At 41.6% G+C, this 13,847-nt stretch overlaps 1 protein-coding gene across 2 annotated transcripts; it reads left to right on the forward strand.

Annotated features, from left to right (window-relative positions):
* Nucleotides 1–4,552: 4,552 nt before the first annotated feature.
* LOC139558396 (protachykinin-like) lies at nt 4,553–9,946 on the forward strand. 2 transcript variants are annotated; one of them, XM_071373489.1, is made up of 5 exons: nt 4,553–5,210; nt 6,143–6,245; nt 6,484–6,507; nt 8,884–8,940; nt 9,099–9,946. In XM_071373489.1, the coding sequence occupies exons 1-5, from the start codon at nt 5,100–5,102 to the stop codon at nt 9,143–9,145; spliced, it is 342 nt and encodes a 113-aa protein (XP_071229590.1). In that variant the 5' UTR covers nt 4,553–5,099; the 3' UTR covers nt 9,146–9,946. The 2 variants fall into 2 exon arrangements, with proteins under 2 accessions (XP_071229590.1, XP_071229589.1); XM_071373488.1 differs by lacking the exon at nt 6,484–6,507 and having other exon boundaries at nt 4,890–5,210.
* Nucleotides 9,947–13,847: the final 3,901 nt, after the last annotated feature.

Raw genomic sequence — 13,847 nt, forward strand, 5'->3', positions numbered from 1 at the left:
TTTCAATTAGGCTAGTATTGTGGAGTAACTACAATGTTGTTGATCTATCGTCAGTTTTCTCCTATCACAGCAATTAAACTCTGTAACTATTTTAAAGTCCCTATTGGCCTAATGGTGAAATCCCTAAGCAGTTTCCTTCCTCTCCAGCAACTGAGCTAGGAAGGGTCTTTGTGGTTGAATCTGTGTTTGAAATGCACTGCTTGACTGTGGGACCTTACAGATAATTGTACTGTATATATGTGCCCTCGGTTCCCCATTGTCCTTTTCGGTTATTGTTACCATGTCCGTTGGTCTTGTGAGTACCTGTGCTGTTGTATCGGCTTCTATGCTACGTGTTATTGTGGACTTGTTTTACGGGTCTCGTCCCGTTTATTATTTAGAGGTTTACACCTCACTTTTTTGTTTGGGTGGAGAAAATAAAAACCCCTATTACGTATTCCTGCACTTGTCCTATCATTATACAGCGTGACAGAACCACTGCAACGTGGTCTGACCTCCAGTCTGGTATAGTTGCTCACCTTGTGAATATGAACATTGATTCATATTAACAAAAGCCTTATAATCCCTTTGTGACAGTGACACCGTTCTGTTTGAACGAAGCCCAGTCATTGATAATCTCACTCAATGTCATTATTCTACACAATCCCAATTAACCAAGTGACAGAAGAGACCATGTACATTAATAGAGAACAGTATCCTTCACTGTGACCTAAGGCTGCTTCCAAAATGGCACTAAGTGGTGCACTATATAGTGAATAGGTTGCCCTTTCGGACACAACACTAGTTATCATGGATACATTAATCTGAATCTGTTTCAATTTCCACATGTCATGTGATAAAAACCCAGGATAAACACAGACATGCATTAATCTAACATCAACGGTTTGACATTTGAGAGTCATTATTTCTACCATTAATAGAGCCTACACTTTCTCCGTTTTGAACCTCTAATGCAGTAGGAATAATAAGGAAGGGAGTGGTTTGTGGCACACACCAGTGGAGGCTGGTGGGAGGAGCTATAGGAGGACGGGCTCATTGTAATGTCTGTAATGGAATAAATGGAACGTTAACAAACACATCCAACATATGGAACCCACATGTTTGACTCCGTTCCATTTATTCCATTTTAGCCATTTCAATGAGCTTGTCCTCCTATAGCTGCTCCCACCAGCCTCCACTGATGTCAGCTCATACCGCAGTTACACCTCCAACACCATCAAAACATCTGCTATGTGGATGTCGGCCAACGTTGGTTAACGTCTTTTTGGACAGAATACTGTTGTTTCTCTCATATTGTATGTGCTGACGCACTTGAACCTCACGTATTCAGAATTCACTCTGCTTTGCCAAACAATTACATGTATCACTGTGGGATATGTAAAATTGTCCACACAAAATCAGACTATCCTCTACTCTTACTATCTGTTTATCTATCTAAAGCAGGCTGACTTGTTGATTACACATTTTATGCACCACATAATGACTCGCAATTCAAATCCACTGACACTTTCAGTAAGGTACAAAAACCACAATATGATCCGGGCCAAGAGACACATTATCCTGTTTTATATGTTTTAGGATTCATTGTTGTGGGAAAGTCTCTGTCTCTAAAAGGAGAGAGAGAGGGAGAGGATAAAAGAGGAAATGGGAGAAAGAGAGAGGGAAAGAGAGAGAGAATGAGAGGGAAAGAGAGAAAACATTATTTTGTATAGTAAAAGCCCAAACAGAAACATCAAATGTTTTTTCAAAAAGGTTTTCTGACACGGGACTTGATGACAGTTGGTTGTGATTCTGTAATCTCAGAGTCCCATACAGCCTTGTGTTACGTTATCAGATGGAGATAGTAGTGACATGTTGAGTGATACCTGCTGGGAATCAAGCTTGATTCTATTATCTACATGGTGGTGACATAGAGCCTCACCCCGGTCACCTGCCATGCCATGCTGTATCATATCATGCCATCATATCTCTACAGCTTTTTATATAATTAGCATAGTTCTGTCTGTTTCTCTCTGCCTCTCCACCCTGCAAACCTCCCCTTTATCTTCCTTCTCCACCCTGTCTCCTCCTCTATCTATCCTTTACTCCCTCTACCTCCTTCTACCTCTCTCTACCTCCCTCTTAGCTCTCACATCTCACCATGTACCTCCCACTTCTCCCCTTCTACCGCTCACATCTCGCCATGTACCTCCCACCTCTCCCCTTCTACCTCTGCCTTTTATCTTCCTTCTTTACTCCCATAGCTCTCAGGGCTCTCTTCACATTCTTCCTCTACAGCAGCACGCTGTAGATTCAACCCTTTGATTCAATAGCCCTCCCATCTCTCCCTCTCACTCCTTCTCTCACTTGCTCCCTCTCCTCTTCTCTCTTTCATATTCTCTTTCTCTCAGTCTCCATCTTCCATTGTCTCTCCCACAGAATACCCGCTTCTTCTGATTTAAGAGCCCTTTCCCCTTCCTCCCCCTCCCTCTCTCCCTCTTTCCCTCTCCGTCCCTCTCTCTTTTTCCCTTCTTCTCTCTCTCCTCACTACCTCTCCTCTTCCCACTGTTAATTAGATAAGAAGTCCTAGTTGTGAGGATGATTAAACTCCATCTAAAGCGTCTTGGTGACTACAGATACCGTGGCAGCACAGATAATGTAATTAATATTAGCAGCAGCGTAAATCCATCCACCATAACTTTGTCTCCAGACCCGCCACTGCTGATTGACCAATACTGATCCATAAATGTAATATTTGTTATTTATAAATTTAACGTTTTAGTAATATATGCATGTGATCTGATGACAGGCACAATGTGACGTGGCAAAAGGTCAAATGTCAAAAAGAGGAGTAGATTCAGGTGTCATTAGAACACATCCTATAGGTTGGATCACTGTAAAATGTCCACATTTTGACTGGGTCAATTCTAAAGTACTCATTGTAAATTATGCACATCATCATTGTATCTCTGTCTCTACATATGCTCAAGACTCATGCTCTTTCAAGACTATTTGTATTGTGGTTTATGTGTTATAAATGTACACATCCCACTATGTGATTGATGGTGACAGTGTGACCTATTAGATCATCCTATATATACTATATATATGGTAAATGACAGTGACATTATATATATGCATCGCGAATGAAAGACACCTCATGTTATTTATTGGTCAAATTAAAATGAGCAATTTTCCATTAACATGTTTAAATAAAAGGAGTCCATTGTGGCTGGGAGAAAGGCACTTGAGTTGTCAAGCACTCGGTGAGCTGCGTGGACACAGTGAACTGTGTGTTGTCAGTGTCAGTGCATCTCTCTCTTCACATCCAACACCTTTCTGCTAAACAAGCCAAGCTTTGTGATAAAATCAGCTGGCTCCTCTCTGTCTCTGTGGGGTCAGACACCTGTTTAATTCAATTCTATTTCAGTTTAAGGGCTTTATTGGCATGGGAAACATGTTAAAATTGCCAAAGCAAGTGAACTAGATAATAAACAAAAGTGAAATAAACAATAAAATGAACAGTAAACATTACACTCACAAAAGTTCCAAAAATAATAAAGACATTACAAATGTCATATTATGTGCAAATAGTTCAAGTACAAAAGGGAAAATAAATAAAACATAAATATGGGTTGTATTTATGATGGTGTTTGTTCTTCACTGGTTACTCTTTTCTTGTGGCAACAGGTCACAAATCTTGCTGCTGTGATGGCACACTGTGCTATTTCACCCAATAGATATGGGAGTTTATCAAAATTGGGTTTGTATTTGAATTCTTTGTGGGTCTGTGTAATCTGAGGGAAATATGTGTCTCTAATATTGTCATACATTTGGTCGGAGGTTAGGAAGTGCAGCTCAGTTTCCAGCTCCTTTTGTGGGCAGTACATATAGCCTGTCTTCTCTTGAGAGCCAGGTCTGCCTACGGCAGCCGTTCTCAATAGCAAGGCTATGCTCAATGAGTCTCTCACTGAGTCAAAGCTTTCCTTCATTTTGTACTCTCTGTTTAGGGCCAAATAGCATTCTAGTTTGCTCTGTTTTTTTGTTAATTCTTTATGTGTCCTGAACCATTGTCAAATAGCCTATATCTGGGTAGAGACAAAGAAAACACACACTTCGGAGAGAAGCCTATAGTGCCTATAGGGGAACCTTGACTGTGTGCTTTTAGAGAAGGGGTTATGGAATTGTTTTCTTTAAATTACTAAATGGTTATGGATCACTACAAATGAGGTCACTACAAATGAGGTTCTGTATCTAAGAGAAAAACATTTGTATTTTCTCATCATGCAACACATTAAATTAGAATAAAGATGACACCACTTTTAGGATAGCTTAGCAATTATAATGATTCAATTTCCAATTATTCATTTTTAGAAAAGTGACTTTCAGAATCGAAACGACTGTCAATGTGAAGAAAAACATATTCCACTGATAAGTAAGGTGCAAATCAACTTTATTTTTATGATTCATTTTTTGCTTTGGCGTAGGACAGGTTTTAAAGACTTACGTAGAAACCTTCAACTTCAGTGCGTCATCAGGCTCACTTACTTCCTTCGCTTCACTTGGACAGTCCGATTACAACGGGAACAATACACTGAGTGCCAAGGAGGGTCATAGGGGAACGTTTGAAAGTAATATTGACCATATGCAAAATACCACAACGGATATTAGTCATCACACAGCTCCGAGGAAGTACCTGTCAAGTAAATGTACTTGCTTAATTGATATAAAGCGAATTAGATACCTGTCACCCTTTTATCCCTTGCTATATAACCTAGTGCAGTACTACAGTGTGGTCACAAAGACACAACAGGACCAAAGTGAAGGCATTAAAGAGCAGCAGAGCTCGCTGACTGGAGCAGAGATAGAACTGAGGCGAGGTTGCAACCAAGGAGGGAACATATCATTTTTGCGCACGCTTGAGGCACTTATATGGAGAGAAGATACCAATTTCCGCAAGTGTCAACATCGAGCTCTCAAAAGTCATAGAGAGTGGCTAAAAAACATTTAAACTCAGTTTACAAGTGCCCGAACAGCCTATTTCTACTTTTGAAAATCGAAACAAACGAAGAAAGAAGACTTAAACGGCTGAAGAGTTGCACGCAACAGATTGCTGCATCATGAAATTACTGCTACCGCTTGTGATAGCTTTTCTTGCTATCGCCCAAGTTTTTTGTGAAGAAATTGGTCCAAAAGAAGATCTTGATTATTGGATGAACGATGCAATTACGGTAGGCATTAATGATTTGATGTAAGACAAGAAAATATGTTAGGCCTATTTGTTTGTTAGAATCGACTATTAGACGAATTTTTACAAATTGAGATGGGAAAATGTATGATTGCTTAACTATGGGGAAATTACTTTTTTAATTTGATGGCACAGCCTTGTGTTTTGTTTCATCAAAATTATTGAATGGAATTTCAACCAATTTCTATAAAATAAAATACAAATCTAAAATATTTGTATGCTTTTATAAAATAAGTAACCTGTTTGGAGAGTTTGGTCATGCGTAATTACGCATGTATACAGACAAAACATCAAACATTCTACCAGCAACACAAATTCTATGTCAGTGAAAGATGTGTTATGATTCAATTGGGATAAAGTATGAGCTCTTAGCTCAGTGTGCTTCCACCATTACCTTAGTCCTAGAATGAAGCTCTATTCACATGTAGCGCACGTTCTCCCTTTGACATTGCGGGTTGGTTGGGCGCCTGCCAAGTCTCCGGGCGGGGCTCTTATTTCTCATCATCTGCAGTCGGTTTGGGAACATTCAGCAGGTTACGCAAAGCGTTTTAACAAGGCGGGTGGGCTATACAATAGGGAAGGAACCAACGGACCTGGAATTGAATAATTGATGGGCACTTTATTGTGCGTGGTCCATTAGCCATAGCAGCGGTTGGACTACTACTTAGACTAATGCTGACCTGTAGGCTTCCCCGTCAGATAAAAATAGGTCGGATATAAAAGTTCACACGGGGGTGTCTTTACTGTTATATATTGATTGCTCTGCGAGATTAGATCTAGTGCTATACAAGTGTACAATATTTTACGCAAATGTATAGGTTGGAAGGCTATAAGGGAGTCAGTGTCCCCACCCCTCGTCCTATACCCTACTCTGGTGTCTAATGTTCCATTAATTAGATTTTCTCCCTCGTGCAGGACGAGTGGCTGTCATCTGACCCATTCGGAGAGATACTGCGGAGAATGACGCGGAAACCGAGGCCGCATCAGTTCTTTGGCCTAATGGGGAAACGCTCCTCCGGTAAGACTGTGCTTCCTCGCGCCTCGCCCTGTCCTCACCCTTCACGCTCTTGAAGGCACTTTCCCGTTTATTGAAATTAAATGGAATGCCATTATTGATATGCATTATTAATGCCTTTAATAATTACATACTGTATATCAATATATTTACGCACGTTTTGTAGCGTATTCATAAATTCATAAATTAGATAATTATAGGACTACATTGACTGAAGCCCCCCCCCCCTTTATTCCAACAGCAAATCCACAGATAACCCGAAAAAGTAAGTGAAAAACGTATAAATAATGAATTAATTCATCTTTTAAATTAATCTTGGAGAACATTTCCCAGAAAATGTTGCAATTGTCCATGCATACCAACAAATTAAGCCATGATTTAGTTATAATTCGTTTTTCTGACATTATGTTACAAAGGGAAAGGGACTGTGTGGGCAGTGTGTAAGGCAGGGGTAGCCAATCAGACCATTTGGCAAAGTTGGGGAAAATCTATTGTGACATCAACCCAAGTGATGATGGCTTTATTTGCACATGGGCCAGGTGGACCATGTGACAAGTGAAGAAGTGTGATGAGTTAACTCCATGAGTAGGAGGGATTAGGGATGACACAAGTCCTTCACCTGTACTTCACCAGTATTTCACCTGTACTTCACCTGTACTTCACTTGTATTTCACCTGTATTTCACCAGTACTTCACCTGTACTTCACCTGTATTTCACCAGTACTTCACCTGTACTTCACCTGTATTTCACCAGTACTTCACCTGTACTTCACCAGTACTTCACCAGTACTCCTATGTGGGTGAGAGGAGTCGTGCTAACAAGAGGGGTGACATGGTGTGAGAGGTGGGGTGAGAAGAGGGGTGAGAGGGGGGTGAGGGAGACGACAGGCTGGTGTCACATATCAAGTGCCATAGGCCAACAGGTCCTCATTATCATGCATGGGAGGGAGAACACAAACCAAATGTTGCCCAGCAGCAAAAAACTAACAAAATGCAGGGGTTGAATAATTATATTTATTTTTGCATAATGGTAAATAAAAGTAGATAGAGAGAGAGACAGGAAAATAAACCTGTCAAATGTTTTAATTAAATCCCAACCCACACAGCTAACAGGTCGTTTGACGGGATTTTAGGATGCAGTAGGTGGTAGTCTTAGTTCTGCCTTGAAGACAACTCTAGTCCCTCGCTAGGATACGTAGTCTTAATTCTACCATGAAGACTCCTCGCTATGTCTCCCCTCTGTTCAGTCATTGAGGCATTTCCTTAATGACTCCCCCACTCAGCGATAGGAGGCAGCAAGTACGTCTTAAATACGTGTAGACCAACGTGTTGCCGGAGCCTTGATGCAGGCATGATGGTATATCAGTCATTACAGGCAAAGAGAGAGAAAGTTGAGTGAGGACGGAAGACAGAAGGAGTGAGAGAGAGAGTGAAGGAGAGAGATGGAGAGAGAGAGGGTGGTAGAGAAAGGGGGAGAGATAGGAAGAGAGCGAGTGCTTCGATCAATGCCCCAAGGACATTTAGGTGTTCAATTATATTGGTTACGCTGATGATGGAACGATGGACCCGAGCATCTCACCCTTCCATTGACACAAACTATAATATAATATATACATTGTACAATGTGCATATATATATAAATATAATATGATCTCTACAGATTAAGATATATCTAGTATGTTACACACAGCGAGGGGCCAAGCACTTATGATGTCCGGAGGGACAATTGAGAAGTGACTCGTGACTAGACCACCAATGGAAGATGCACATGATGCCATCGTCCCTTTATGATCGTCATCATTCCCATATCTCTGATGGGAATATTGAAGCATTTAAGTAAATTGATCACATTTGAGTTTACTCCACTTAATTTGAATGAGTATGATGGGTGTGTTGACAGATAGGGTATCCCAGGGGTCTCACGCAGAGTTTTATAACCTCACTACTCCCCCGTCTCCCCTACATCCTCCCCCGTCTCCCCTACATCCTCCCCCGTATCCCCGTTCCCTCCACCCTTATATTATATTCCATTAGGGGGATTGACAGAGGCTGACAGAGACAACAGTCAGTCTGGGACGCAAATGTCCCCTCAGGACGTACATCCTATCCCCGCCCTCTTAGGAAAAAATCTCCAACCACAACCCTTCGTTCCAAAACCTGTGGGTGGGTGCCGCTATATCCCTCAGTCACTAGGGCAAGGGGATGGAGTCCGTCAGTCAATTTGTACGATACTAGAGATCAGTAAGAGAGGTGTATTATTCATCACACTCTGTCACCATCGAGGTTATACACTAGGCATTGCATCGCTAACAAAAAATGATGGGTCCCACTTTATTTGGATAGTCCCATATAAATGATCTACACATGGTCATACTATCAACACATTCTCTGTTCATAAGCAACCGCTTGCTAAGGTAACGTTTATGTTTAGAATAAGGGTAAGGGTTAAGGTTAGGGCTAGGTTTAGTTTAGGGTTATGGTGTAAATAATATTGGCAGTTATTGGAAGAACTCGCACCTTTTTGTTCTGCACACTAGTCACTGCATCACTCGCTGTCTGTAATTGCAGTGACAATGGTTTTAACTGTTACGGGAAGAAACTCACACCTTTTTCTCCTCTCTTATCTTATCTTCTCTTTCAGGGCATAAAATTAACTCCTTTGTTGGACTGATGGGTAAGAGGAGCCAAGAGAAACCAGGTAAGGGCCTCATATGAGCTTTTTACACGACTGATCGAACCGAGCTGTTCTTAGCTGGCCTGGTTACAAATCCACAATAATTGCTGGATCTGTGCTTAAAATGACAATCTGAAAATAAACTGTGCTGTGTTATTTACAAGCTTTCTCTTCAACTATAGATTCATATGAGTGGAACACACTACAGAACTACGACAAGCGCCGCTAACCGGTTGGTCTTTCTTCAGTTCTCTGCTATTGGCCGCTTCTCATCCAGTCATTCCTACAGACAAGTGGAAGGGGTGTCTGATGCCGAGTTTTGTTTCCTCCAAAATATGGATAGTTAGTCAAAGTTATTGTAAGTTACCATAATAAAATGTCTGTTTTCACATGGTGGTTTCGTAGCTGTATTGTACCTGACAGTGCCAATTTCATTTGTCCAGGAAGAAGGGAGCTCAAAGGAGGGCAGGAGTGTGATCTGAAGAGGGTTACAAAATTACGGTCGTTTTCCCCAAAATTCACAGGTTTTCCGGAAATCCTGGTTTTAAGATTAAATCAGAATGGAAATCGTAAACCAGAAATTCTCAGAATGCTCCGATCACGATTTCTGGGAAATCCTGGTACATTTGGGAAAGTTTGCGGAATTTTGCCACGCACGGTGTGATCTGGTACTCCTACCGTACTTTACAGAAACATATAATGTTATTTAATGTATGTCACAGTATTAGTGCCATCAGCATAACATATGTTCCAGAGAATGCTGTTGTCGTGGAACATCAAAGCAAAGCTCTACCCCCAGGGTATGTAGAAAATTGCACTGCCAAGCCCACTGTCTAGTGCCTCATAAATGATTGTGCTGTAAAACTACACACTCTGGTACACTCTGGTACATGCTGCTCTATCAGGGCACGCTCTCGTTTAAATTGACTGTAAATCAAACTGTCATGTTTATAAAACTAAGATGTATGGTATGATATGACAGAATACTTGTGTGTGATTGTGGCTTGATATATTAAAACTATTTTCTTTATTGGTGGAACGTGAATTTCTTATTTTCACCGAAAGGAATATGCTGTGAAAGCGAAGAAAGGCAATTGTGTAACGGATGTAGATATTGTGGAGTGGTGCACCCTCTGAGGGACAAAGAAAGTAGCACACAGAGTTGTAAAATTGGGCAACCCCTCCCTCTCACACTGAAGAACAGACAGTACACACATCCAGGTACTTTCAGCAGGTGCTGGAGTTGTAGGCAGACTCATGGAAAACAGAAAGGAAAATGCTGCACACTGCTGCTCCCAGGTGATATCTATTTACAACAACGTTTCGACCCTTAGGTCTTCATCAGGCATCCATATCCCAAGTGGGGGTGGAAGGTCCTATATATAGGGGCAGTACTCAGGGACATCACTTCCTGAAACAGGGGGTAAAAAATGTATGACATAGTTTCACAATATTAACATTCAATGTATCAAAATATATGATCATACACAGGGAATGTGATCAATATTTACAGTAATATACATACACATACAATATTCAATGCAGCTTCATGTACAAATGCAACTCATTTACCCACCCCCGCACAGGACGAAGATTTAACATCAAGGGCCTGATTACCTGCATGTCCACCAGTGTTATTTACATGTTGAAATGTCCTTGTGGCCTGTCTTACACAGGGAAACCCCATCGAAGCCTTAAGACACAGACCAGTGAGCACTGCAGCAATATATGGACAGGTGAGACAAAAAATCTGGTTGCTGTTCATTTTGTACAAGCTGGACTTCCTATTAGTTCTCTGAGATACATTGGAATAGAAATGGTCAAGATGTCATGCAGGGGAGGGGACATTGAGAGGAAACTTCTTCAAAGGGAATCTTTCTGGATCCACAGGCTCAACACACTGTCTCCTCTTGGCCTTAACGAGGAGTTTGACTTGAAACCGTTTTTGTCCAAATAGTTAAAAAAAAATCCTCGTTGAATATTGTATGTGTATGTACACTGCTCAAAAAAATTAAGGGAACACTAAAATAAAACATCCTAGATCTGAATGAATGAAATATTCTTATTAAATACTTTTTTCTTTACATAGTTGAATGTGCTGACAACAAAATCACACAAAAATTATCAATGGAAATCAAATTTATCAACCCATGGAGGTCTGGATTTGGAGTCACACTCAAAATTAAAGTGGAAAACCACACTACAGGCTGATCCAACTTTGATGTAATGTCCTTAAAACAAGTCAAAATTAGGCTCAGTAGTGTGTGTGGCCTCCACGTGCCTGTATGACCTCCCTACAACGCCTGGGCATGCTCCTGATGAGGTGGCGGATGGTCTCCTGAGGGATCTCCTCCCAGACCTGGACTAAAACATCCGCCAACTCCTGGACAGTCTGTGGTGCAACGTGGCGTTGGTGGATGGAGCGAGACATGATGTCCCAGATGTGCTCAATTGGATTCAGGTCTGGGGAACGGGCGGGCCAGTCCATAGCATCAATGCCTTCCTCTTGCAGGAACTGCTGACACACTCCAGCCACATGAGGTCTAGCATTGTCTTGCATTAGGAGGAACCCAGGGCCAACCGCACCAGCATATGGTCTCACAAGGGGTCTGAGGATCTCATCTCGGTACCTAATGGCAGTCAGGCTACCTCTGGCGAGCACATGGAGGGCTGTGCGGCCCCCCAAAGAAATGCCACCCCACACCATGACTGACCCACCGCCAAACCGGTCATGCTGGAGGATGTTGCAGGCAGCAGAACGTTCTCCACGGCGTCTCCAGACTCTGTCACGTCTGTCACGTGCTCATGTGCTCAGTGTGAACCTGCTTTCATCTGTGAAGAGCACAGGGCGCCAGTGGCGAATTTGCCAATCTTGGTGTTCTCTGGCAAATGCCAAACGTCCTGCACGGTGTTGGGCTGTAAGCACAACCCCCACCTGTGGACGTTGGGCCCTCATACCACCCTCATGGAGTCTGTTTCTGACCGTTTGAGCAGACACATGCACATTTGTGGCCTGCTGGAGGTCATTTTGCAGGGCTCTGGCAGTGCTCCACCTGCTCCTCCTTGCACAAAGGCGGAGGTAGCGGTCCTGCTGCTGGGTTGTTGCCCTCCTACGGCCTCCTCCACGTCTCCTGATGTACTGGCCTGTCTCCTGGTAGCGCCTCCATGCTCTGGACACTACGCTGACAGACACAGCAAACCTTCTTGCCACAGCTCGCATTGATGTGCCATCCTGGATGAGCTGCACTACCTGAGCCACTTGTGTGGGTTGTAGACTCCGTCTCATGCTACCACTAGAGTGAAAGCACCGCCAGCATTCAAAAGTGACCAAAACATCAGCCAGGAAGCATAGGAACTGAGAAGTGGTCTGTGGTCACCACCTGCAGAACCACTCCTTTATTGGGGGTGTCTTGCTAATTGCCTATAATTTCCACCTTTAGTCTATTCCATTTGCACAACAGCATGTGAAATTTATTGTCAATCAGTGTTGCTTCCTAAGTGGACAGTTTGATTTCACAGAAGTGTGATTGACTTGGAGTTACATTGTGTTGTTTAAGTGTTCCCTTTATTTTTTTGAGCAGTGTATATTACTGTAAATATTGATCACATTCCCTGTGTATGATCATATATTTTGATACATTGAATGTTAATATTGTGAAACTATGTCATACATTTTTTACTTTCTGTTTCAGGAAGTGATGTCACTGAGTACTGCCCCTATATATAGGACCTTCCACCCCCACTTGGGATATGGATGCTTGATGAAGACCTAAGGGTCGAAACGTAAATAAATATCACCTGGGAGAATGAGCAGCAGTGTGCAGCGTTTTCCTTTCTGTTTTCCATATTAGGATACCCATAGTACTTAGAATACATTCCCAATATATTGCGTTATACTTAAGTCGTATGCTAGTGCGGATATTGTAATGCAAACTCATGAAGATCATGACCACACACACAACAAAAAACACGTCAGATAGATATTGTCAAGGGTATGAAGCACTTTTTTATATCAGTAGTGGTTAGGATGAAATACAGTAGACAGACACATAGCATTATGTACATCACTTTAGACATCTAATGCTGTAGTTTCATACATTTCCATCAGTCTAGACTCTAGATGGCTCGTAGTTGAGAAAACATAGTGCAATCAATGCACCATGGTTAGCATCCAACTTCCAGTGTGTCTTTTGGTTTCACTATTTTCCTTAAGTAATGTAACCCATTATACGAGTCTGTCTCAAGTATGTTTTGTCTTCAATTGAATCATGTTGTTCCCAGCTTGACATTCAATCTGTAACACATTCTATTGTTATCTCAACGACACACTCACGCAAGAACCCACACATAAATTCAAAAACACACATCCACGCACACACACTTTATTATGGTTTAGAGACCACTATTACACCATGTCATGGTCTTGCTCTCATTAGGATAATAACTTAAAACAAAAACGGGGGGGGGAGGGTAAAAACATGTTCTGTTCTGATTATGGCCCAATAGTCAAGCTTTTAATAGTTGCTTCAATAAAATACAACTTTTTTAATGGTGAGTGAGTGTTGAGCATTATCCTTTTCAATAAGAAATGTTCAAAGAAAGATAACCTTGGGGATTGATCAAGGCATCAAAGCATTACAAAGTTTCATCATAATTCTGTTCTGACATTTAAAATGTTTAAAAGACAAGTTGACTTAGGGTACTTCTCTTTATCAGGTTGGGTAAAGAACAGGAGAATGTCTATGTATACCAGTGGAGGCTCCTCAGAGGCGGAAGGGGAGAACCATCATCCTCAGTGAATTTCATTTTATTTTAATTTAAAACTTTTTAAAGTTATTATTTTTAGATGAAACAATACTATAACGAATATAATCACGTCACCAAATAATTGATTAAAACACACTATTTTGCAAAGAAGGTCTACAGTAGGC

Source organism: Salvelinus alpinus, chromosome 29, assembly GCF_045679555.1.
Source record: "Salvelinus alpinus chromosome 29, SLU_Salpinus.1, whole genome shotgun sequence".
NCBI lineage: Eukaryota > Metazoa > Chordata > Actinopteri > Salmoniformes > Salmonidae > Salvelinus > Salvelinus alpinus.

What these genes read in the sequence shown, in the direction of transcription:
- LOC139558396 (XM_071373489.1), top strand. Translation starts at nt 5,100, where the DNA reads ATGAAATTACTGCTACCGCTTGTGATAGCTTTTCTTGCTATCGCCCAA. An exon ending in GGATGAACGATGCAATTACG is followed by an intron (nt 5,211 to 6,142) that starts GTAGGCATTAAT and finishes TCCCTCGTGCAG; the next exon opens with GACGAGTGGCTGTCATCTGA. An exon ending in TCCACAGATAACCCGAAAAA is followed by an intron (nt 6,508 to 8,883) that starts GTAAGTGAAAAA and finishes CTTCTCTTTCAG; the next exon opens with GGCATAAAATTAACTCCTTT.